This window comes from Acipenser ruthenus, chromosome 33, assembly GCF_902713425.1.
Source record: "Acipenser ruthenus chromosome 33, fAciRut3.2 maternal haplotype, whole genome shotgun sequence".
Lineage (NCBI taxonomy): Eukaryota > Metazoa > Chordata > Actinopteri > Acipenseriformes > Acipenseridae > Acipenser > Acipenser ruthenus.
In genome coordinates this window covers 11,717,180-11,741,910 of record NC_081221.1, presented here as the reverse complement: position 1 = coordinate 11,741,910, position 24,731 = coordinate 11,717,180, and the positions used below count along the sequence as shown (strand labels likewise).

At 40.3% G+C, this 24,731-nt stretch overlaps 1 protein-coding gene across 2 annotated transcripts; it reads right to left on the bottom strand.

Moving 5' to 3' along the window:
* Positions 1-734: 734 nt before the first annotated feature.
* LOC117433268 (RUN domain-containing protein 3A-like) lies at positions 735-23,328 on the bottom strand. Of its 2 annotated transcripts, none has more exons than XM_034055384.3 (11): positions 22,865-23,328; positions 18,043-18,158; positions 16,085-16,218; positions 13,495-13,580; positions 11,381-11,470; positions 10,214-10,294; positions 6,821-6,986; positions 4,526-4,683; positions 4,195-4,314; positions 3,767-3,867; positions 735-1,201 (listed from the first exon to the last, which is right to left on the bottom strand). In XM_034055384.3, the coding sequence occupies exons 1-11, from the start codon at positions 22,969-22,971 to the stop codon at positions 1,059-1,061; spliced, it is 1,302 nt and encodes a 433-aa protein (XP_033911275.3). In that variant the 5' UTR covers positions 22,972-23,328; the 3' UTR covers positions 735-1,058. The 2 variants fall into 2 exon arrangements, with proteins under 2 accessions (XP_033911275.3, XP_033911276.3); XM_034055385.3 differs by having other exon boundaries at positions 3,788-3,867; positions 22,865-23,327.
* Between the last annotated feature and the right edge of the window lie 1,403 nt (positions 23,329-24,731).

Here is a 24,731-nt window from a genome sequence, read left to right as displayed (position 1 = left end):
AGATAGATAGATAGATAGATAGACAGAAGGTTAGGTAGAGATAGAAGTGGTGTTCAGTAAATGTTATAACATTTGTCCACCAGAGGGTACTGTTTGCTATGCCAGAATCCCATTAAAAGTCAAAATTAATTAAAAAAAAAAGTTAAAGGGCAAATTATTTTAGCCATAACAAATCCCTAACAGACAGACAAACAGATGGACAGACAAATGCTGCAGATGCAGACAATATGGATCCTGGCAGGTCGGAGCTCTATCATTCAAAGCAGGAGTGAAACAGCCTGAGCGCACAGGAGCAGAGAGCAGTGGTCTTGACAGGAATGTGTGAGTTGAGCCAGGTGCAGAGAGCAGTGGACTTGACAGGAATGACTGAGTTGAGCCAGGTGCAGAGAGCAGTGGTCTTGACAGGAATATGTGAGTTGAGCCAGGTGCAGAGAGCAGTGGACTTGACAGGAATGACTGAGTTGAGCCAGGTGCAGAGAGCAGTGGACTTGACAGGAATGACTGAGTTGAGCCAGGTGCAGAGAGCAGTGGACTTGACAGGAATGACTGAGTTGAGCCAGGTGCAGAGAGCAGTGGTCTTGATAGGAATGTCAGAGTTGAGCCAGGTGCAGAGAGAGCAGTGGTCTTGATAGGAATGTCAGAGTTGAGCCAGGTGCAGAGAGAGCAGTGGTCTTGATAGGAATGTCAGAGTTGAGCCAGGTGCAGAGAGAGCAGTGGTCTTGATAGGAATGTCAGAGTTGAGCCAGGTGCAGAGAGAGCAGTGGTCTTGATAGGAATGTCAGAGTTGAGCCAGGTGCAGAGAGAGCAGTGGTCTTGACAGGAATATGTGAGTTGAGCCAGGTGCAGAGAGCAGTGGTCTTGACAGGAATATGTGAGTTGAGCCAGGTGCAGAGAGAGCAGTGGTCTTGATAGGAATGTCAGAGTTGAGCCAGGTGCAGAGAGAGCAGTGGTCTTGATAGGAATGTCAGAGTTGAGCCAGGTGCAGAGAGCAGTGGTCTTGATAGGAATGTCTGAGTTGAGCCAGGAGCAGGCCGGCGATGCAGGCAGGAGCCCTGCCCTTAGCTGGGGGAGAGGGCAGGACTGGCTTCAGTGCTGACAGGGACCAGGCACTCGCTGGACTTTAGGCTGGGCAGAGACTTACAGCTGGGGAGAGAAGCCAGAGAGCCGCACAGACCTAACATCGACGGGGTATAGTCTTTGCCTGAAAGAAGACACACAGACACACAGTTACAGTCATCTGTTTTAATGATTTAAAGGTCCTGGGAGTCTGTGATGGTAGTACTGAATTACCGATGTAGCAGCAGAATGATCTAATACAGTAGTCTCCCCGTATAGGAATACCTCCTAAGAGAACACTTCGCCTAAGGGAACAACCTTGTGGTGAATTAGATTTTTTTCCATTTCCATCGGCTAAAGGAACAGGAACTTCACTTAAAACAACACCTTCTTTGCACCGATAAAGATTAGTTCACAATGGATACAGTACTGTTTGAGGCACACTGATTGGTTTATTAAATCTTTCCAGTACCGCCGTCATATCATTGGCTCGTTTTGTATTCTGATTTCCACGAGAGCGCCTCGTTGCTACAGAATTGCATGTAAACAAACCGTAAAACACGCTGCTGTTTCTCTTGCTACACAAAGTTGGAAATTGTTCGAGCTCTTGAAAAAAACCTGAATCAGACACAAGTCACAAAACAATTTGGTGTTTCCCGTTCTGGTGAGTTGCTTCACCATTCTGTTAAATAATGTGCATGTCTTGTATATTGCTGCTGCATTTTGTAATGTGTGTAGGGGTGCTGTGTTAATTTAGTTTGATAGTGAGATAGACCGAAACACACCCGGCAGCTAATTTCATAGTACATAGCGATTTAAGCTTGACCGTGCTATTTTGCTTTAGTTTTATTAACATTAGTTTGTTATTATAGTTTATTAACATTAAATATATTGTTTTGCTTTTATTTATTCAGTTCATTTCATATGTTGATGCACGTGTGTCATGAGTAATACATATGTATTTATTTATTTATTGATTCATATTGTGTCTGGTAGTGGACTCCGTCTTAGAGAACACTTCAGCTATAAGAACACTTTGCTTGCTTCCCGAGGGGTGTTCTCTTAGCCAGACACTGCTGTACTTTAATCTCTGCATTTGTGTCATTTGGTACATTTTATTGTGGTTTTTAAAAATATTTAAAAACACTTTATTATTTTATGACAAGAGAGAATCCACAATTAATCCACAATTTGGCCCATTCAAACATAAGAAATTCTGACTTTCACATGAAAAAAAATATTACATTAAGTAAGTAACATTAGGTGGCACCTTGTTTAAGACTAAAACACCTGTATGTTCTGACACCAGATGATACCGTCATTAAATACAATATAAAACATTAATTCAAATACACCAGCTTCTACTGCTTTCATTTTTTCCTGTGTAATAACTACGCTGTGAATGAAGTTTGTTCTGGGGGGGGAAGCACAGCCGCTTGAGTTTCCCGTTGCTCCAGGGCTATGCATTGCACAATAGATTTTGTTCAGCTCCCCAAACAAATTGCATTCACAGAATAGAAATGAGTAATGTGCACAATAAAGGGATACCCGGTTTGGATACCTTGTTCTTTAGATTGTCTTTGGACCATTTTCTGTTCTAGTTCCTGGTAACTTTTTAAAACTCAGAAGTTTAAAGCACCCTTGTGGCCTCAGAGCTCTGAGAATCATGTCTAAGTACATCAGCTGTAAGCTTTTAACCTGCCCCTAGTGGATATAGAATATCACATCAACTGTTGAAGTTCACTGGATGTGGAGTTTAGACTCTATTGAAGCCATACGGGAGTTTTAAACTTTAGGATTTAAGTGACATTGGTTGTTTTTTTAAGTTGATAGCACATACAAAGTCTGATTATTTTTCCTGCTCTGTTCCCATTGCACCTCCACACCGCGCCCCGCTCCCCTCACTCTCCACTTGCTCTCTGCACTCTCAGGAGTATCCCGTCCAGCACGGCTTTTTGCTAACTCGTGTAGCGGGATTCCGAAAAATACAGCATTACATGCCGTCACATGCTGCTACAACTGTTTAAATAACTTATCTGTCATTTTTTCTTTTCATTGTTAACATCCTGACAACGTTTTACACTTACAAACTTTAAAGTCTGTTTCAAAGTGCTTTTCAAAATGCCCACTCTAGTGCACTGGGGTTGGAGATCTGTCCTCCAAATCACTGCAGGATTAAAAAAAAACAACAAAAAAAAAACATTCTGTTCCGTACCACATCATGGATCGTTACCGCTGTGTTACCTGTTTGACAATGTGGGCAATAATCCTTACACTGTCAGTGCACTAGAGCAGACATTTTGAAAAGCACTTTGAAACAGACTTTAAAGTTATGTGTAAAAAGTTGTCAGGATGTTAACAATGAAAAGAAAAATGACAGGTGTGTTATTTAAACAGTTGTAGCAACATATGGGGATGTGTAACGCTATATTTTTCGGTTAAGTTAAGTTTGGGGAAGCACAGTGGTAAATCCTAGGGACTAAATTAACTAACATGAATAGATTCATTTGTGAAATGACCATGGTAATAATGCATGCACATTCACCACAGGTATCTTTCCAAAGGGTAACAATTAGGCTTCCCTCACTAGTGAGGTATTTTCACACCAAGACGTATGGCCCATGCCTCCCCCCAGGGCCCCTGTCAGCAGCAGCAGCAGCAACAGCAACAGCAACAGGGCGGGATGAGCTGCTTGCAATGCGCTCCTGACCTGCAGTGCACCAGGACTGACCATTCTGCTTCCCCTCCGTCTTCTGGGAGTCCGAGTCCAGACTGATCTCTGCGGAGAGCTGCTCTGCGCTGTGGTAACTCCTGTTGAGAGAGGGGGAGAGGGGGAGAGAGCGAGAGAGGGGGACAGGGAGAGGGAGGAGAGGACAGAGGGAGGAGAGGAAGGGGGAGAGTGCTGTCAACATGTTTTCACGCAGTGTTTCAAACTAAAGGCCAAAATTAAGACTACTCTAAAGCTTTGTTTCCACTGTCACAAAGCTGAGAACCAAAGTCTGCTCAAACCAAATCCCTTACTCTTGAAGGTGGGTGAATTATTGTGGTATTGTGGGCACTGTTCAAATATAAAATCCAGCAATCAGTTATATGTATGGAATTGCACGGGCTGATGGTGGATATTCTGACAGGCTGTACCTTCTGTAGAGCTTGACAGCCTCTTCATTATTGAAGGCCCCCAGACAAGGCCACTGGTTCACTTGTGGAATCGTCATATCTTTAGACAAATGATTGGAGTCACTGGGAATCAGACCAGTCCTGATACCAGGGGAAAAAATGAATAATACAGTTTGTATCACATTCACATACACATGCTACCCTACCATGTACGTTACTTGTATCCGCTAAATGACGAATTTATACTGTAAGCATTTATTTTTTAACAGCTGATACATATAGGTCAACTAGTCGGCATGTTTCCTGACTGCAAGGCTGGCTGGGGCTGCTCTTTGCTGGGGACGGGACTCACAGCTGCTCCTGCAGTTCCAGCACAATGCCCTCCATCTCTTTCTTCTCCTTCTGATTCTGCACCTTCATCTCCTCCAGGCACAGCTGCAGACGCTTGTTCTCGACCTCCAGGTTCTTGAGCTGGGTCTCCCGCAGCCTGACCAGTTCCTCCAGGTAACCCTACACACAAAAGGAGGGAGGGAGGGAGGGGAGGGAGGGGAGGGAGGGAGGGAGGAAGGGACAGAGGGGTGTCAGGTCATTGTCCCTGTTTTCAGTCCCAGTCAGAAACAGTGCAATTGTGAAACCGTCCTGATTTTACTATTTTGTATTCACATTTTTTATAAGTACAAAACTGCAGCAGTGTGCTCAGCAAGTTGACAGCACAGTAATTTAAGTTAGTCCCTATTGAGTTATTTATATATGTATATAACCCTAGTCAGGTACAATGAACTCACTACCCTAGAGAAGACTCAGCTACCTCTCAGCCAACTGTCATAAAGCCAGTCCCAAACTCTACCAATGCTGATGGTACTCTACCAGAAATCGCTAGTGTTATTACCGCCTTGCCAAATGCCGATTTTCTACCTTTTGTCAATTGGTGGGAAAAAAAAACGTTCCCTTTTCTCGACTTAGCTTATTCTAGCATTATATAAACATGACTTAGAGACAATCTTAACTTAAATATTTTGAGTCACTAAAAGTGAAGGATGGTCACCACATTGAGCAGGTTCGGAACAAATAATAAAAAAAAAAAACACTGTTTTGGATCATATGATAATCATTATGATCTGTAGCACAAACAATGAAGAATAAAAAAATCCCTATTGCAACATCTACCTCTTGGGGACTGTGGCGCGGTAGGTTCCTAGCCCAGATGTTAATGCGGGGACAGAAACTGATGCGCTCTTTCTTCAAACAAACACATGTTAGACTTTGCATGGAGACTTCAAGTGGGTTTAGAAATCAAGATCATTCCATATATTGTCTTAAACAGGATGATTTTTAATCAGGATCCAGCATTGCAGGTATTCCACATTAATTCACTCACTGTCTTCTCGCTGCATAACGTGAGCACACACACCCCAGACCGGGACTGTCCTACCGTCAAAACATTCCCTCTCGGAAACACTATATCACAAACTCTTATTGATTTACTTGTAAATATTGTACTTGGTTTCACTTTCAGTTAACAATAAATGTTATTTAAGCTTTGTAATTATAACTGCTACCCCTTGATTAATCATTTAAATATAACCTACAACTGTTACACACACAAAAACAAAATGGTACAAACACTAACAAAAACACACTGGTCAAAATAAAAGGCACAAGGGCCAAAACAAAAGGTTTTACAAAAACTCACGAAAATAAACAAACAGACAGCACGGAACACGAAACACAGAACACAGAACACAGCCCTCCACCTCTCTCACCAACATCAATCCTAATCCTCTTTCCTTACAACCCTTGAACACCTATTTATACACCCGTGGATGGAGCCTAATTAATCATTTAATCATTTATTCACTTGTCGGCTCCAGCCACATTCCCACGTGTTTTGACGGTGAGAAATGTAGCCCCCTCCCTGCCAATAAAGTGTTAAGAACATAAGAAAGTTTACAAACGAGAGGAGGCAATTCAGCCCATCTTGCTCGTTTGGTTGTTAGTAGCTATTGATCCCAGAACCTCATCAAGCAGCTTCTTGAAGGATCCCAGGGTGTCAGCTTCAACAACATTACTGGGGAGTTGGTTCCAGACCCTCACAATTCTCTGTGTAAAAAGGTGCCTCCTATTTTCTGTTCTGAATGCCCCTTTGTCTAATCTCCATTTGTGATCCCTGGTCCTTGTTTCTTTTTTCAGGTCAAAAAAGTCCCCTGGGTCAACATTGTCTATACCTTTTAGGATTTTGAATGCTTGAATCAGATAACGAGAGTAAAAAAAACGAAGAAAATATCATTTGGAGCTACTTACTCTTTAAAGCAAGACTAAGAATTTAAAAAAAAAGAGAGGGGGAGAATTCAAGTAATTTTCGGATGCTCTGTTTAATTACATGGCACAACAGTCGTTAAGGAAGAGAGAGGCACATCTTGGCAGCAGTGGCGCTAGCGAGAATTATTCAGTTCATCAAATAATGCAGACTAGAGAAACTGTCCCTGATATCATTATAACAACTTCCTGTTCCCTGACATCACTATGACAGATTCCTGTTCCCTGACATCACTATGACAGCTTCCTGTTCCCTGACATCACTATTACAGCTTCCTGTTCCCTGACAACACTATGACAGCTTCCTGTCCCAGTGCTGGCTGAGCCTCACCTTCTGAGCGTAGACAATCTTGAACTTCTGCTCCATCTTGCGGCACTTGTTGGTCCAGCTCTCGTCGTCGGGTACCAGGGGGAGGTAGGGGTGCTCTGAGACGCTCTCGTCACTGGTGCTGCTGTCCACACTCTGCCTGTCCTCATCATCACTCAGGTAGTCATAGCTGCCCATACGGAAATAACTTATGTTTTACATATATTAAAAGCAATATATGTTATACGTATATGCCTTTTATTTTTATTTTATTATATATTTCTTAGCAGACATCCTTATCCAGGACGACTTACAATTGTTACAAGATATCACATTATTTTTTACATACAATTACATTATTTTTTTACATACAATTACCCATTTATACAGTTGGGTTTTTACTGGAGCAATCTAGGTAAAGTACCTTGCTCAAGGGTGCAGCAGCAGTGTCCCCTACCTGGGATTGAATCCACGACCCTCCGGTCAAGAGTACAGAGCCCTAACCACTACTCCACACTGCTGTCTTTCTTCAGTTGTTTTTTTGTGTATACATATATGTTCATATATACATTATATGTGGATTGGTTATAAAATTGGCTTGATTTCATCATATTTTTCATAGAAGGATTTTATGTGTTAGTACATGTAACATACAGTGCTCTCTATATGTGTTTTTTACAATCTTCATATATGTATATTTATAATCTAAATAGTTTTTAAAAAATCTTATTATGTGTTTTTTATAATCTAAATATGCTTTTTAAAAATCTAAATACCCTTAATGGGGTAGGCGATGTGTCAGTCTGGATTGGAGGATACATGATTGTACTCGCTACCGAAGTGGGCGTGACTGAGGGTATATCAGAGGATGTGGTGAAGCAATCTGTTCCTTGGTTATGGTTACGAAAGGACCCGGAAAGGATTACTGTGTTGTAAAAAGAAACTGTGAGTTTTTGTGTTTGTTCTGTCTGTTATTAAACTCTCACGTTTGTCATTTATAGAAAGCTAAACTCTGGGAGCTGTAGCTAAACAGCCAGCAAACAAACCAGGACTACACTTCACCATTGTGCACGTTTAAACTTGTAATTCACCACTTACACTAATGGCACTCACTCTGGACTTGTGACCGTGGTTGTGTTTGTGTGTGTCTTGTTCGTGTGATTACTGTTATTATTTCAGGATTGAACCCTGTGGTTTGACTGGCTTTACACATCGCTGTGTATAGCCAGTATTATTATTTAAGCAAATAAAGTTTCGTTTTTCACAATTGAACTGTTGTTGGATTGTTGTTACTAAGCACTGCATCACCTCTACACATGTGCACTTCAAACCACTTTGCCACAATTATCTATTATGCAAGTAAGAAAATGTGAAAATTAATCTGAAGCGTTTTGAGCAGGTAAGTTTCTGCCAGTTTCACTTTGTGTCTTTTCATGAAGATGTGTTCAAACTGAACATTTAATTCAATATTAATATACATTTTGATTAATGAAACAATAAGAATCCCAAATACATTAGCTGTTCAGCCCAGCACTTGGGAATGCATAACACAGACCTTTCTGCCACATCTGACAGGTGTACCATTGTTATTGGAGTGGAGAATGGCTTTTTCTTTGCCAAATGTGCTGTAGAAAGTTATGTGCAGCATTTACTGGTATGTACAAAAAGCCAAGTAGCAGCCATTTAAACATGCCTAAAAAGGGACACATTACAGAATAAGCATGTATTAAATGATTTAAACAAGAGACAATTGAGGCTTATCTTTCCCTTCAATCGTTGGCCAAGCTTCCATGCAGCTTAGAAACTCTCTCTCTGCCATCGTGATTTACACGTTATAGGAAAAGCGCGTCTAAAACTGTGGGTAAATCGCCTTCTCACGCTAAAAAGCAGTACAATTTACCAAAAACTTTTTTTTTTTGGCATGGAAACATGTCCGGCAGCCATGTCTTATGCTTATGAGATACTATACGGAAAGGCTGTATAGTAGAAGCAATCTTTTATTATTTGCTAGATAATATGATTTGCTATAATCTGCTAGAACTAACCGTGGCAAAGGTTCTTTGACCAACCATTTATTCAACATTTCAAATTATTGCCATGTGACTCATGATGTGTTATAGTTTGGTTGTTTTATAAGCATAGCATATTGAAGCTACTACTACTGCTACAAAAACAAAATCAGGCTTTAGCAGTACATATATAAATAAATAAATATCAAAGCGCTTTGCAAAGCACACTTCTGTTATCTTCGTGATTGGTCTTTGGATAGGTGATTGCTTTTAGACTAGACTTTTCTGTCCCTTAGCAAGAAGATACAATTCATTGTACACTACTTAAGTAGCACCTCTCATCTTGTATTTGTGTAACACTATCTCGGTTTTTGCTTTCTTTCCCGTTGTCTTTTTTATTACATTGTTTTGCTGCCAAATGAGGCAGGATGCACTTGCAGTGCTTCAACACAGCTGAAAGTTTGTGGAAATCCAGTTTAAGAAAGCAGCGCGATATCAGTAAGTCACGCAAGGCCAAATTGGAAGTCAGAAACATTTAAATATACCCTCCCGTATTTAAATATGAATTAGGTTATTTGCATTTGGAAGAATTTCTCTGGCTGAAAGAAAACTACATGGAAACACACACAACCCGAAAGTACTACCAAATGCAGCCTTAAGCAGAAAGTGATTTTATGTTATTTACAAAAATGTTTATGGTGTATTGTGGTGGGGTGTCCCGCCCCTGTGTGTATTTTGTTTTATGTTGCATGTAGTGTGTTATTGTTGGTGTATATATATTTTTGCACAGGATATAATGGGGCTGTGGAGCACGAGTGATTTAAAATATATAGTTGTATTTAGGCAAGAGACACTTGCAGATAAAATGTGTATTAATATTTGAGCACGGAATGCACAGATTAGTTCACGTGCTGGGATTCAAGTGAATAGTTCTGTTAATTCTACGCTTGTCATCTTTCTATTCCTTAAGGATATCATCTTCATGTTATTATTATTGTTATTATTATTTGTTTATTTAGCTTACAGAGAATAGGGTGTGTGAACTATGCATCAGCTGCAGAGTCACTTACAACTACGTCTCACCCGAAAGACGGAGCACAAGGAGGTTAAGTGATTTGCTCAGGGTCACACAATGAGTCAGTGGCTGAGGTGGGATTTGAACCGTACTGCTCATCCTTGTTAGACAGCTGTTTGGGTCCAGTCCTGGGTTTGTCAATGAGAGATGATGTTTCTCTGGACCCCAGACATGCACAGTCAGCTTTTAATATGCTTTGCTGCACCTTACTAAGACTTTTAAAAGGGGTGACTCTACCCACCAAATTACAGTGCTCTGTGACAAATATCATTCCTTCATTGCCATTTAGTCTATGGCTTTAACTAGCACCACCTTGCAGTCAGTCCTGCTCACCTCTGGGTAAACTTCAGGTAGGGGGTGTAGTCAATCACTGCCAGCGTCTTTCCATCCATTACCTCACCCTTCAGACAAAAACTGGAGAGAGAAGGAGGGGAAGGGTTAGGGTTAGGGTTAAGGTTAGGATTCATGAACAAAATTAAGTAAATCACAACCCTAATGAAAGACTCATCCACCCTCGAGTCCACTGCCATAAAACATTACTTGCTAACCATGAGTTATATACACCTCCAGGTTTAAATATGGGTGGACGAAGCTTCAAGGGAGCGCTAACCAAGACATACAAGTACACATTCTTGCCTGATTGACTCATTGTTTTTCTGTTTTTCTACCCAGATGGAATTAAAGCTCAATTCGAATGCCCTCAACGATGCAAAACCAACGGATGATCTCCATCTGCTGTAAAGCCAGGTGCCTCAAACTTAAGCAATGGATGTTACCACGCCATTGAATCCTGGAGGTAAGGGTCTGGCATGGAAAGTTTCTATCTTGACTCAGCAGATGCCTGACCAGTAGGGTTCACTGAGTGTGATAAGTTGAAATATGCCCAGTCCTCCTCAACCCAGGATCAGCAGGTTAGCATGACCAGGATTTGAGCCAGTGAGCTCTATTCCTTTTTAATTTTGCTGGATGGGACAATACTTCTAATTAGCACTCACAAAATGTGGATGAAATGCACTCCTTTAAAGGGGGCAGTCATAATGTCACTAATGCTACAACAGATAAGATAATGGATTTTAAGCTTTGGACAACACTCCTTTAAAGGAAGCTGTGATAATATTGCCAGCGCTAAAGAGGTAAGACAAATAGTTACAGCCTTGGCAAGCACTCCTTTAAAGAGAGTCAGTGATAACATTTTTAAAGCCAAGAGGTAAGACAATGGCTTTCAATACCTTGGTTAATGATAATAAGAGGTAAGACAATGGCTTTCAAAACCAATTAGAAATCCTTTAAAGGTGGACTGATGATAATGTTACACGTGCTAAAGGGGTATGACAATGGATTACAGCCATGGTAAGCATTCCTTCAAGGGGGCTGTGCTACCTTTGCAAGTGGAACAATGGATTTTAAATCCTTGGTTAACACTCCTTTAGAAAGGTCTGGTTTGTTATCCGACTCTCTTCTTACAGTCCTTTGTAACCAATCCTCTCTGTGCTTCATTACCTGAAGTCTATCGCGCTCAGACCAATCAGCATCCCCGTGAGCACCGTGGCTTCTTCTCTCAGCATGATCGCTCCATCGTCGTAGAACCTCCTGAAAGACAGGGGGCAGTGTGTCGCCATTCAAACAGACAGCACACTTCAACAGGAAGGTATCGGGTTCAAAGTAGATTCATACGTACTAGACACAAATAAACACACAAACACTTTAGTAATGCAACGGGAATCCTGAGCTGTGTTCTGTAATATATAAAAGCTGCATCTACCCCTTACAAGTCAGATTCAGTCGTACTGGTTCAGCAAGACAGCAGTTCTGACAGAGTTTGATAGAGGGCTCAGTTGGCAATCAACTGATATTGCACCGGGAATTCTCTCAAGAGGCAATGTTCATTGAGGAATGGTCATCTGTCCCTCCAGTCTGGTCATGTAGAATCAGTGCCGTCCTGGCTGACCACAATGGCTACACACTGTATTGACAGTGTTATGGCAGGTGTTTGTTTTTTCTTGTCCAACCCTTGTACATTGATCCTCTTTCCTGCTTTCTATTTGGCACACCCATTCATCCTTTAATCCTTATTGGTGTGGACAGATGCCAAGACCAAACAAAGGGCGAGGGTGGCTTGTGCTATCTCACCATGTTATTCCTGAGTATTCACACAAACTCACAGCATACTGGGAAGCTAGGAAATGAAGCAATTCCAGATTGGACCAAAATAATAAGGGAATAGGGAAGAAGCACAAAAAATGTGGTGCATGTGGGGCCCAGTGTATATATCTGCTCCTGTCAGACAAAGCTACTGTGACTGACATGAATATCCTGATATTCTGTGAGTAGACACCATATCTGTGCAACGATAAACTGTTGTCACTGTCAGTCAGTTTTCATCTGTTTGCGCTGGCCTGACAGGGCCTGTGATGCTTTGACAGCTCAAGGTTACATTTTTAATCTTCAACTAGATTTACAAATCTTTAACCACTGGGCCAACTTTACATCTCTAACCACTCCCAGTCCCTCAGATCTAACCACTGGACCACACTGCCTACCTCTCAGTCCCTCAGCTTTAACCACTAGGCCACACTGCCTCCCTCTCAGTCCCTCAGCTCTAACCACTAGGCCACACTGCCTCCCTCTCAGTCCCTCAGCTCTAACCACTAGGCCACGCTGCCTCCCTCTCAGTCCCTCAGCTTTAACCACTAGGCCACACTGCCTCCCTCTCAGTCACTCAGCTCTAACCACTAGACCACACTGCCTCCCTGAAGTTTGAGTGTTTGTAGTCATGCATTATGTTACATGCAGAGGGAATCAATCACTTTGTAATAGTTTATATATATATATATATATATAAACTATTACATATATATATATATATATATATATATATATATATATATATATATATATATATATATATATATATGTTTATTTGTATAGCCTAGAAAAGCATCATTTTAATTGGACAGAGCTGCTCTGGGTACAGCGATATATATATATATATATATATATATATATATATATATATATATATATATATATATATATAACAACTATTTCTATATAATGATATTTTCTACAGCAAACAAACTGATAAGCTGGGTGTGGTGTTTGAACTCTGGAATGTAAGAAAGGGGTCTCTCTTCATGAAGTAGAGGTGGCGGGTGAATCTCATAGATAACAGATTCAAAAGGAATGTCTTTGTGTATGTTTGACTGTGTTACTAGGCAGAATAAGCCACAAGTACATAGGAAGTAGAGAGAGGAGGGGTCATAGATGACATCACTACAAGGGTGTGTGTCAAATTGATCTCGCTGTACCCAGAGCAGCTCTGTCCATTTAAAATGATTCTTTTCTAGGCTATACAAATAAACATATATTTGACTTCAGTAATATTGTTTATCAGTTTTATTTTTCCCTACCACTTAATGAATCTTATAAAAAAAACGTGCAGTTTACGTGCAAAACTCAAATAAGAGGAATCAATGCTCCCCCCCCCTCAACACGATTCCAACTCCAAACTGGATTAAATGCAGAATATATAATTTTGGAATTGATTCTTGAATCTGATTAGATTGTGAATATAAACAGGGCAATGCATATAAACGACTGAGACAGCATCAAACCTGGTTGTCCTGGAGTCCCTCAGCGCTGTGGCGATGTACTCAGACAGGCGCTTCTCCATCAGTGCCACTCGGATCCAGGCACGGCCCTGCAGTTAACAAAGATACTGTTATCTACTGCAGCCAGAGCCTTCGCCCTACCCGGCTAACACACAGGGCTACAACTGCAAGGGGACATACAGGCGGTGAGGTCATGCATTGAGGCAAGAGAACCAGAGATACACCACATTGCAGGGCTTCCAACACACACTAGTGCTGCTGCAGCTAGTCCTGGGTTTTAGAACTACCTTCAATTAATGACATTATTGAAATGATCAGGAGCCAGGAGTTTGATGTTAAACACACTCTTATAGCTGCATGAACAACTCCTATTAGTAAACCTACAGGCTCAGGTGTGACTTATTCACGCTGTGATGAAAAGTGCGATCAGTTCATTCAGTGCAGATTTAGCAGGGGCCTGATGTTATAAGAGGTCTCGTGCAGTTTGTATGAGAGGATTATAAAGCAACGCTGAGTGAAATTACTGCTCCAACTGTGCAAAATGATTTAATTTATAATAAGAGACACCCTATACACTATGTATTAACTTATTAGAAAATCACAAAAACAAAGATTGTATTCATGAACTGCAAGTACTATTAAAAAAAAAAAAAAAAAAAAAAAGGAAAAAAGGCATTGTTGTTTTAATGCCGTATGTCATGCATAGGATGACATCTACACAAATTTTGACAAACTGTGTTTCGTGATTTATAACAACTTATAACAATAACAGTCATATTTAATTCATCACACAATAGTAGTTGATATATATGTCCTTCATAATGTAATGCTTGTTTTGATCTCTCCTCTGTAGCACTATACTTGAAGCTTGGAAGGGCAAGGGGAAAAGGGACATAACTGAGCTGATTTTAAGAAGACCTCCTGGAATAACAGATTATTTTTTGTTAGTTTATTATACAGAGATGTGTGTTTTCAAGGTTGACCATTTGCCTAAGCCCTTTATTAAAAGGCCCTACAAGGGAATGGCACAGCCCTTGTTTTTAGGCTAAAACGGTATACAATTTTGCTAATTGGTTTCTTAGCCACTTTCACACACAAATGCCAGTAGTGAGCCATCTCAGAGACCTCTCCACAATTCTTAAAAAGCCCTATTCACACAGCATAAAACTGGGCCAAAGGGATCAGGAGAGACCAGCTTTCAAACCTGTCAGTCAAAAGATCGTTCTCCTGGCAACGGAAACCACTTCAACAAAATCCAAAAAAACAAACAAAAAAAAAAAATGACGCTGTGGATTTGGCTGTGTTTTCTTTGCTTTTAATTTTCAATTATATTATGCAATATAACAACATGGTAAGTGCCAAATTGCAGAAGCTTCCATCACACTGTAGCTCTTGCATTTTACTGTGAAGAAGGCGGTACAGTATCATTTAAGAAAAAGATTCCAGCAACAGCAGAGAGTGACAATATGGTGGATATTTGCTTTATATACAGGATGCTCATGTGAACGCTCGACTTGGATATGATAACGCCAGCAAGGTGATGTATTTTTAGAAGTACATCTGGTATAGTGACGTGGGATGTTGCCTTTTAATCCACGCCCACTACAGCGCTTCATTGCCAACATAGCTCTTCACACTGGACATCTTTACTGTTGTTTTGCACATTGGCCGTTTATTTGCATTTCAGAATCAGTTAACCAAAGCACTCCCCAGTGGCACCAGTAAAGTAAAAACACAGGCTCCTCTCCAATACTGGAGAGGGCGTGATTACTGAGCTGGACAATAGAACTAGGCCTGTGCCGTCTCGGAACTGCCTCGCGAGCCGGTTCAGAGCCATCATTAAATATATCAGCTCTGTGCCGGTATAGGCAATTCACACAGCCCAACCTGCTTTGAGCCATAATAACGCGTCTGTGTGAAATCAAGCCTTATAAATATTTACAATATTTACAGATGTTTATAACGTGCAGAGCCTTGTACCTCATTGTATGTGTATAATGAACCAGTCATTTGATTTAGCATTGATTTACAGAAATTGAAAACATAAACTGTGTTTTAAATATTGTAATATGTCAAGAATACTGTGTTGAAACACTGTTTGTTTTCGATTTTACTTCACTGCTCTCATTTTTTTTTAAAACTCAGAACCCACAGCGTTTTGACATCCTATGTCAACAGAATTGACTTTTTAAAGGTAAGCTGAAATCACATAATTGCTATAACTTTAGGGCTGGCTGTGTGTAACTGTCGCTCGTATTAACAGAACTCGACAAGGTCCCAGGCATTTATCCATGGGAGTCTGTTTCTTTCCTCATATGTTGAACCAGCCCTAAAGCTATCACCTAACTAGTAATACACTAAAGTCTTTTTGTATTACGGGAAGCAGATATAACCTTATGTAGCTTGTAAAACAGACAACAACCTTTTTACAGATATGCACTTGATGAACCAAGATCAACCTGACCTACACCCAAAACTACAGAACAGCATCTCATCACAAATGCCCATGTGTGGACTCATGAAAATCCCACGTCCCAAGATACTTTCAATAGACTGTCAGTGGCATGAAGAAGGAGGTCACTAAAGCACTGACCTTTGCCCTGGAAGTGTTAATGTTCTCCATGTTCTCAATGCTGGTGACGCAGTTGTTCGGGACTTTGCCACAAGCCAATCGGATGAAATCCCAAAAACTCCTCTGACCGTCATAGCTGAACCAACTGGCTGGGCCTTAGAGTGGGAAACACATTCCATCATTGATTGAACCAGCAAAGCACCCACATGAGGCCCTGACCACAGCAGCAGCAGCAACAGCATCACTGCAAGCCACTGGATACAGAGCCATGTGTTTCTTTTGAATTGCCAGTATTCAGACAGTATGTATGTTTATAAGTCCCCGGTGGCTATCTCTAATCAAGCTGAGAGTGTATTTCTCGCACACTCTCTGCTGCGTCAGGCCTGCAAGCAAAGAGAGTCAAGTCTGTCATACAAAGAGTGCAAGAGAAAGTACGCTCAACTTGATTAGAGGTAGCCACACAACACTTCTAAACATATCAGAAGTCCTTAAATCTCAGTACAAAAACAGACAAAAAACTGATATTATTACACTTGTTTTTTTTTTTTAATAGCCTGCTGTGTTAAATGCTCTGTCATTGACATCCTGAGTGCACTTGCAGTGAATAAGTTTAGTTGCTGCTAACAGGTTCCAAAGAGAACGGGACATATAATTAGCATTAGCAGCATTATCACTCGTCCCCAGTTTCTTGTGTTTTCGTTCTTTGTTCTTTATACGTTTATAAAGCACAACGTCCGAGTGTAGCTAGGCCAGATTAAACTACAGCTACAGCACAGAAAGCAGTTTTGTACCAACAGTTTTCACTTCTATGATATTGCTTGTGCTAATAAGAGGTGAGAAAATGAATTCTAAAACCTCTGTAAGCACACCTTTAATCTTATTTGTTATAACATTTACAGATACTGTAGTAAAAGCACAACAACGTCTAAGAAAGCATGGTAAAGCACATGCAAGTATGGTATAGTAAATAATGGTCAAACCTGGTAGTACATTGTATTAATAAGGAATAAGAGAAACATTACTCTCCAAACTAAACAGGGAGTTATCACCAATGAATAGTGAAATATTGGACTCTTATTCACAAAGCTTTAACTGGGAACTGTGGGTTTGAATGCAGATTTTCAAGAAAACCACAAGCAACCTATTCACAGTAGCCACCTAGCATGTTTCAAAACAGAAAGTCTAACTAATAAGCTTCTTTAGAATAAATGGATTGCTCGTATTAGGATGTGATACCTACACAAAGGGCCAAGTTACCAAAAAGGATAAGTTGTAAAGAAGTGATATAAAATGGTTAACCTCAACAATACACAATTACAACTGTTTAAATCCCCAGTTACTTTCATATCCACACTTTTGGATGCCCATAAAGTTAATTGCAGTGCTTCTACCTGCGCATGAGGTTTGTTTTTAAAGTTTTAAAGCCATTTATTTACATTTCAGAATCAGTTACCCAAAGCACTCCCCAGGCATGCCAGCGATCTAAAAATCCAGGCTCACCTCCAATACTGAAGAGGGTGCGATTACTGAGCTGGATAATAGAACCGGGCAAACCCATTATTCGGATTAAGCTCTCCATATAGGAGGGCCATTGGAGGTGATTGGGCTAATTTATCTTTCCAAGTGAAACGCCAAACTGCCTTCAGCCTGGAGAACTTACAGAGGGGTAGGTGCCTTGAGCAATGTGAATGATGAAAAACTGAAGTGGCATCTGCAGTGAAATGGTTGGAAAATGTGATCCTTTCTGTACCTTAGCCCTGTCTGCTGAACTTCATACTCCGCTGCTGTTCTCTATGTGTCATGTTCTGTGCTGTTCTGTATGTTCAATGTTCTGTATTCTATATGTGTAATGTTCTGTGCTGCTATTCTATATGTGCTGCTGTTCTGTTGAGTCCCAGGTTGCTGTTTTGTTTGCTGCACCCCCACACCTCCGCCTCCTCCTCCTCCTCCTCCTCACACGAGAGCCAGGGTCAGGTTACCTTTGAACCGATGGCTTAGGATCTGCTCTAGAATGGCTGCGAAATTGATAAACTCCTCGGATGAGTCATCGATCGGCTCTGCTGTGTATTTCTCCAGTAGCGTCTTCACTGAAAACCTGTAACGCAGAGAGCAGAGACGTGAATGTGGGTGAACCAGTCCAGAGACTCGTGAACCAGTCCAGAGACTCGTGAACCAGTCCAGAGACTCGGCTTCAGCATAACTAACAGAGGGAACGCTTGTTCAGACCTGCAATACTGCACAGAGATGCCAAAAAACAAACCCAACAATAATCTAGCGCTTCTCACAGCCATCCGAATGTGCTTTACACAAGAAAACGGTATAACACACACCCTGCCCACCACGGCTGTGAGTTCAAAATTAGGGAAGGTTGATTATCATAACGTATAACAACAGTGTGTAGAGAATAGTATAGAACAAGAAATGGTAATGATGATTTCATGGAAACCGCAAAAGTAGTATTTAAGGCCTTGATGGCATTTAAGCAAATTACAGTTTTACAGTATATGGAACAACTTCTTATATTCTCAAAGTGTAACAACGTGACATACAGATGGACAGATGTACAGACACAGAGCCACGTCCATAAACCACCACAATCTGATACTCCCAATACCTTATGATGTTAATACGTCATTTCACCACAATGTCATAAGCGATTCTCCAGATATACGACATACAGATGGACAAAAGTATGGACAGACAGACACCCTCTTATAAGCTTCTAGTCTACATTAAAAAATGTAGAGTGGCAAATAATTTTACCCGATTTCTCCCAAATTGTGAATGTCCTCCGCTCCCTGAGTCAATCGTTTCTTTACCCTCAGGCGATTGAGAGCTACAGGCCACTGGAGGACAAAGGCCAACCCAGTAGGAGAAACAACCCCCAACAATTTTGCCTCTTTAACCCACAGGAGTACCAGAGCCAATACAACGCTCCCTGTGGAATCTCAGCAACTTCACACAGCCAGGATGCTCTCCTGTGGCCTCCTGACTGTATGATTCACCCTGCATATCATGCGGCCGTGCCTTTACCAGGTGAGCCTCTCTGGACCCCCAGTTATGTAGCTTTAAGATTAACAATCTCAGGCTACTCTACGCATCACTGTTATTTATCCATATCAAAGGACCTCTATCTGCATGTAGAACGGCACAAACACACTGACACACCCTTCTTTATAATTAGAGCTTCTGTTTTTAGATAGTTTATTTTTAGAAATGTTCATGCCTTTTGTAGATGTGTTTTCTGCTATTGCCCAAAACTCCTGGCATGTTCTGATGTATTGAGGCATCCTGTAGACTGCTCAAATCAAATAACAGATGGGATTCACAGTGTGTGCTGCAATGCCAGAGCAGCAAGAGGCACGAGAACAGCACATGAATGTGCTACAGTAAGTGAACACAGAATAAGAAGCAGTCTTTAGAGTTATTTCAGTGCTTGGAGGATAAACACTGGTTGTATTTTTTTTGTTTGTTTGTTTAACCATTTTTTATTACCTAAAAACTAAAACGAGAAAATGCTGCATTGGGTAGATCTATTGTTTGCTGACAATAGCCAGACCAACCAGTTATTTCTGAACACCATAGTCTCACACTGAGATAGGTCAAAGAGACTGTAGCTAACAAAATAATACCATATTTTTACTACGCCATGCACATCCATTTACTATAATGGTGTGATATGTGTAGTTTTGAAAACATGCTTTAGCAAACATGCATTTTCATTTTGAAACATGATATCTGGTACTACACTAGGTTAGCGAAATCTCTGTTTGCAGCCCTTGCTTTCAGATTGTGTTGCACTTTCACGGTCATTTCACCTGGAGAGAGAAATTGGCCCCACCCCTTCACCCCTGTTAGTAACCAACCAGCTGCTTACACTATTGACTGACGTGCTCTGCAGCCAGTTAAATGCTTAACCCTGAAGACACTGCTGAGGTAAAATGACCCAGGAAGTGCAAGTGTATGATATTTGCTGGAAGGAAGGCAAGCAAAATGAGAACTTTCTTTAACCTTTCTTGCACACCCCAACCTCGATCAGCCAAAGCTGGGGAAGTTTAACCCCATCCATGCTGCAAAACAATTATTATTATTTATTATTTATTATTGTTTTTACACATAAACAATACATTTTAAATAATAATACAACAAATAATATAATGCACTTAGAGGTGGATTGTAACCCATCACAGAACACTTCACCTAAGAGAACACCCTTGTGGTGAAACAGATTTCCCCATTGTAAATGGTCCAGCTAAAAGAACCCCTTCTTGGCACCGATAGCGATTTGTTCACAACAGATACAGTAAATTTGCACCCCTGATGTACAATAAAAAAAAGCTTTCCTGTTCTATGAGTAGAATGACAAAAGTGTACTGTACCGATATATTTTAGGATGCAACGTCTTTGAGCATGAAAATTACTCATTTTTCAAACCCCAAATGCCGCCTAAAAACTAGTGCTCTTAACAACAACAGTGTTGTCGCTCCTGTTCATCAGATTACTCAGACTGGAATTGCTCAAACCTGAAGATTATGTTAAAACACATAATGGGCGTGGATTGAATGTCAACATCCCATGTGACTGTATACCGGATGTGTTAGGTGTTTTTTGTTACACGCTTTAATATTTTTCAAATACAATGGCTGATCAGGAACAAGGTAGTAATTAGAGTCTGGAATAAGTTAAGGAATTGTTAACTTTACAGGCTGACGAGGAGGTGAATTCACAAACAGAAGGCACGGTGTGTGATGCTGTAATTTATGGGCGAATCACCTTTGCCATGAAAATGACGTGTGGACTGACAGGTACTCACATGATCCCTTTGGCTGTGTGAAAGGGTTATGACAGTATTATACCGGCATAGATTGCGCAGTTTTGTGCTGTGTGAATGGGTATTTTAAATAATTTTTTTAACGTCTCTGAGGCGTCTCAGTAGCGGCGGTTTTGTGTGAAAGTAGTATTAGAGTAGCAGCTACTGTAGGGATATTAGACTACTCTTATTTCAGATCATTGAATAAAATGTAATAATATATTGCATGGGCTTTACAAAAAGAGCCAGGGCTAAGAATTAACTCTTTATTTTAGAATGTCCATCCAAATACATCTCACCAGATTTGATACATACTTACAAACTCGAGTTAAGTTTGATACATTCCACCTGCTTTCCACAAAGAATGACACTTTGTACCAAATATCTGAACATAAACTGCCTATATAAACATCATTTTCCTGTCAATGTCTAAAGTAGAAATATTATCCCACCTCAGCCACTGACTCATTGTGTGACCCTGAGCAAGTCACTTCACCTCCTTGTGCTCCGTCTTTCGGGTGAGACGTAGTTGTAAGTGACTCTGCAGCTGATGCATAGTTCACACACCCTAGTCTCTGTAAGTCGCCTTGGATAAAGGCGTCTGCTAAATAAACAAATAATAATAATAATAATTTAGCAAAGGTTTAAATAACATGTATACACAGATAATCACAAATAAACTAAAATAATCGGGTTGGCTCGCAATGACCAAAAGGTCGCTCAATCTCTCATCCCCAGTAGCTGTATGCAGGGGGGGGGGGGCAAGCCAAGGTCTGGGGGGACAACTGCCCCCCCCCCCCCCCGCCCCATAGCAAATTAAATAAAAATATCCTTAAAGATGTATACTTTATGACCACCTTATTTTATGACTTTTGGCACCTTAGCACTCTTTATCTTTCTTTGTTTTTTAAAAAAACAATATCAAACTAAAAATAAAAACGATACAAGAGTATTATATTTGTATAAGGATACAAGATTATTAAATGTGAAGATGGTGGGCAAAACCACAAGGTAAACTGACTGTAATTGGACTATTTTATTACATTGTGTATTCTTATTGAAAAATGTATATGCTACTATTTAAGAAAGAAGGTAAACAAAACTTGTATTTGGTAGTACACAATACATAATTTTTTGTAGTAGACCACCGTACTCGATTCGTTTATTTTACAACAATACTAAGTGCCTTCGTGTGCGGTTTAAAGTTATGAATATAAACACATTTTGGGAAAAGGTTAAGAAAAGTGCCTTTAAAATGACCACATAAGTCTTTGTGTGAGGTATATGTGTGAAGAAATAACTCGTTTTTAATTCATACTATTTTGCCAAAACATAAACTGGGAATATTGTCATGTTCTAAAATAGGTCTATTAGAAAAAAAGAGACAATTCATAAGTTAGGGCCTATAAACCAAGCCCCGACCCCCCATTGCGCCAGGAAGGTTGTCGTCATGGCAACGACACCATGAAATTCCCGTTCATGCATTATTAAGGCAACCTCACATCCAGTCAACCTTCGAGGGCCCACTCACTGCTTGCGAAAATGGATGTATAAATAGGAACGTGTAGAACAACCGCCAGTTTCAGATATTGACTTTTAAAATCTTCAAGACTCCCACCCAGTTTATTTTGTACAAGATCCCTTCAAAATGTTGTTATCAGCCTGCCAGGGCCCCTGGTTCTGTATTTTGATGACTACCTAATAGGACCGCTTTCCATACGGGTGTACCACACAGGAGGGTTACACAAAATAACCCTAAACATGCCTCAATTTTTACCACCATGTCATTACGTTTATATTAACGTAAATAAATGTAAATAAAACACGAAGTTGCTCAAAATTTGCAATTGCATTTCGAAGAATATGCACATAAACACTACAATGTAATAAAAACAACAAGCAATACAAATCAATGTGATCTCTTTGCTGCAGCTCAGTTGAGCGTTGGAATGGAAACAGCGATTTGTTGAGAAGATTATTATAAAGTATACCTGCAAACCGTGATGAGATTTTTTCGTTCCACGGCAATATTTCTAGAAGATGCTTTTTTACTGGATAACCCCATAGCCATCGCTGACTGGACACTGCAAGGTTCCATTCAGACCTTGAGAGAGCCGTGGTCACTATAAAACCCCTCCCTGTTACACCATACAAAGAACGCCCAGGCTCCGGGGGTAGGTGCCGGCAATAGTCTTCTGTATATCCGCCAAGAAAAAAGGACGAAAATGGAAAAAAAAACAACAACAAAAAAAAAACAGCCTGGCTTAGTTCAAGCTACCCCCGCCAGCATTCCAGGCACATCCCTAACAATACGGCGTACTTCTCGCTGTACAAATCTGGACCGCCGCTGTCCTTGGTTCTGGGATGTGCGGTGGTCTGTCTCTTAGATTAAGATCTAGCCTGATACACAAAGCTCCACCAGACGCCCTTGACGTGCTGCTGAAATCAGAGTTTACGTGTGGACCCCTCCCCCTGCCTTCCACCCATCCCGTTCCTACCTTAACTAATTCCATAACAAGCGATTGCTTTCTACAGAACATCGTTTCAAACGGGCTTTCTATTAGCCAACGTGTGGTTGAAATACAGTACATAATTACATGATAAATTCGTCATCTACTGAATTATGTCGTGAACAGACAGCAATGTGTTATATTTTAGTGTAAAATTAATTACTGTGGACACTGTCGACTGGTTTCACAGACCACGTTTAGCACTAATCTCAGACTCGTTGTTAATATAGGTAAACTAATCCAGATCAATTAATCCGTGTCTGTGAAAGTATGGGCTTCAAAGGGAATCACCCTCTGGTTTTAGTGGCAGTACTGTATAAATATATTGTACAGTAGGCTACGATTACTTGAATAGCTCGTATCCAACAAGCTGATATAAAATCAATGCATACGTGTTTATTACAATCATCTGGAACTCAAAAGTCATTAAGAAAAAAAAAAAAAAGACAATTATTTAGAAAACTCTGGACTCCCAAACTATTATATTACATTTTAGAATGCTTAAGGCATTAATTTATCATATAAATATTTTTTAAAAAAAAACAACGGTAACCTGTATATAAAGCTGGGTAGGTAGTGTAGGAGGATATAACTGGGAACCCAGGTTTCTCTCTTGTTGAACTGCTGGTCCAAGAGTTATAACCAATACCTGGTTTAACATGAATGCTTCATAAAAAATAAGGATTTGTAAAATATTCAACAACCTTCTTTCCCAAGGAAAAGCTCAAACACCCCTTATAAAAGTTCCCCCTGGTAAAATAACAGGAAAGTACATAACAAAGCATGGTAAAGTAGGCAAGCACTGTAGTTATTAGCATTTGTCTTCCCAACACACCTAATTTTTTAAAATACCAATTTCAGGGAAGTGTGTATGGTACACTTAACTCACACTCAAAAATACAAAATTCTACCAAATTTCTCACCCTTGACCTCTATCATATTAATATAAAGAAGAAAAATGCAGAAAATAAAATAAAAAATGAAAAAAACTTCTAAACTTATTTACAAAATATAGTAAAACTAAATAGAGCTGTACCGTTATAATTCATACAACTACGGTTCTCGTTGTAATTTTTTAAGCACCTGAACAAAAAACAACTATCCTTAACAACTATCCTTAAACGGGATATCTTTGGCAAATGTGGCAGATCATAGTTTTAAAAGCTTCTTTTTCCCCCTTCAAAAGAACTAATTGAACTAAACGTCATGTCACTCCATCATTTATCTTCATTTACAATTACTGACAACACCATTTATTTATGGGGCAGTTAGATTTACCTCCGTCCATCAGGGTGCTGCTTAATTACAGTTGAGCCCATTGTCCAAACACAGACGTTCATGAAAAATG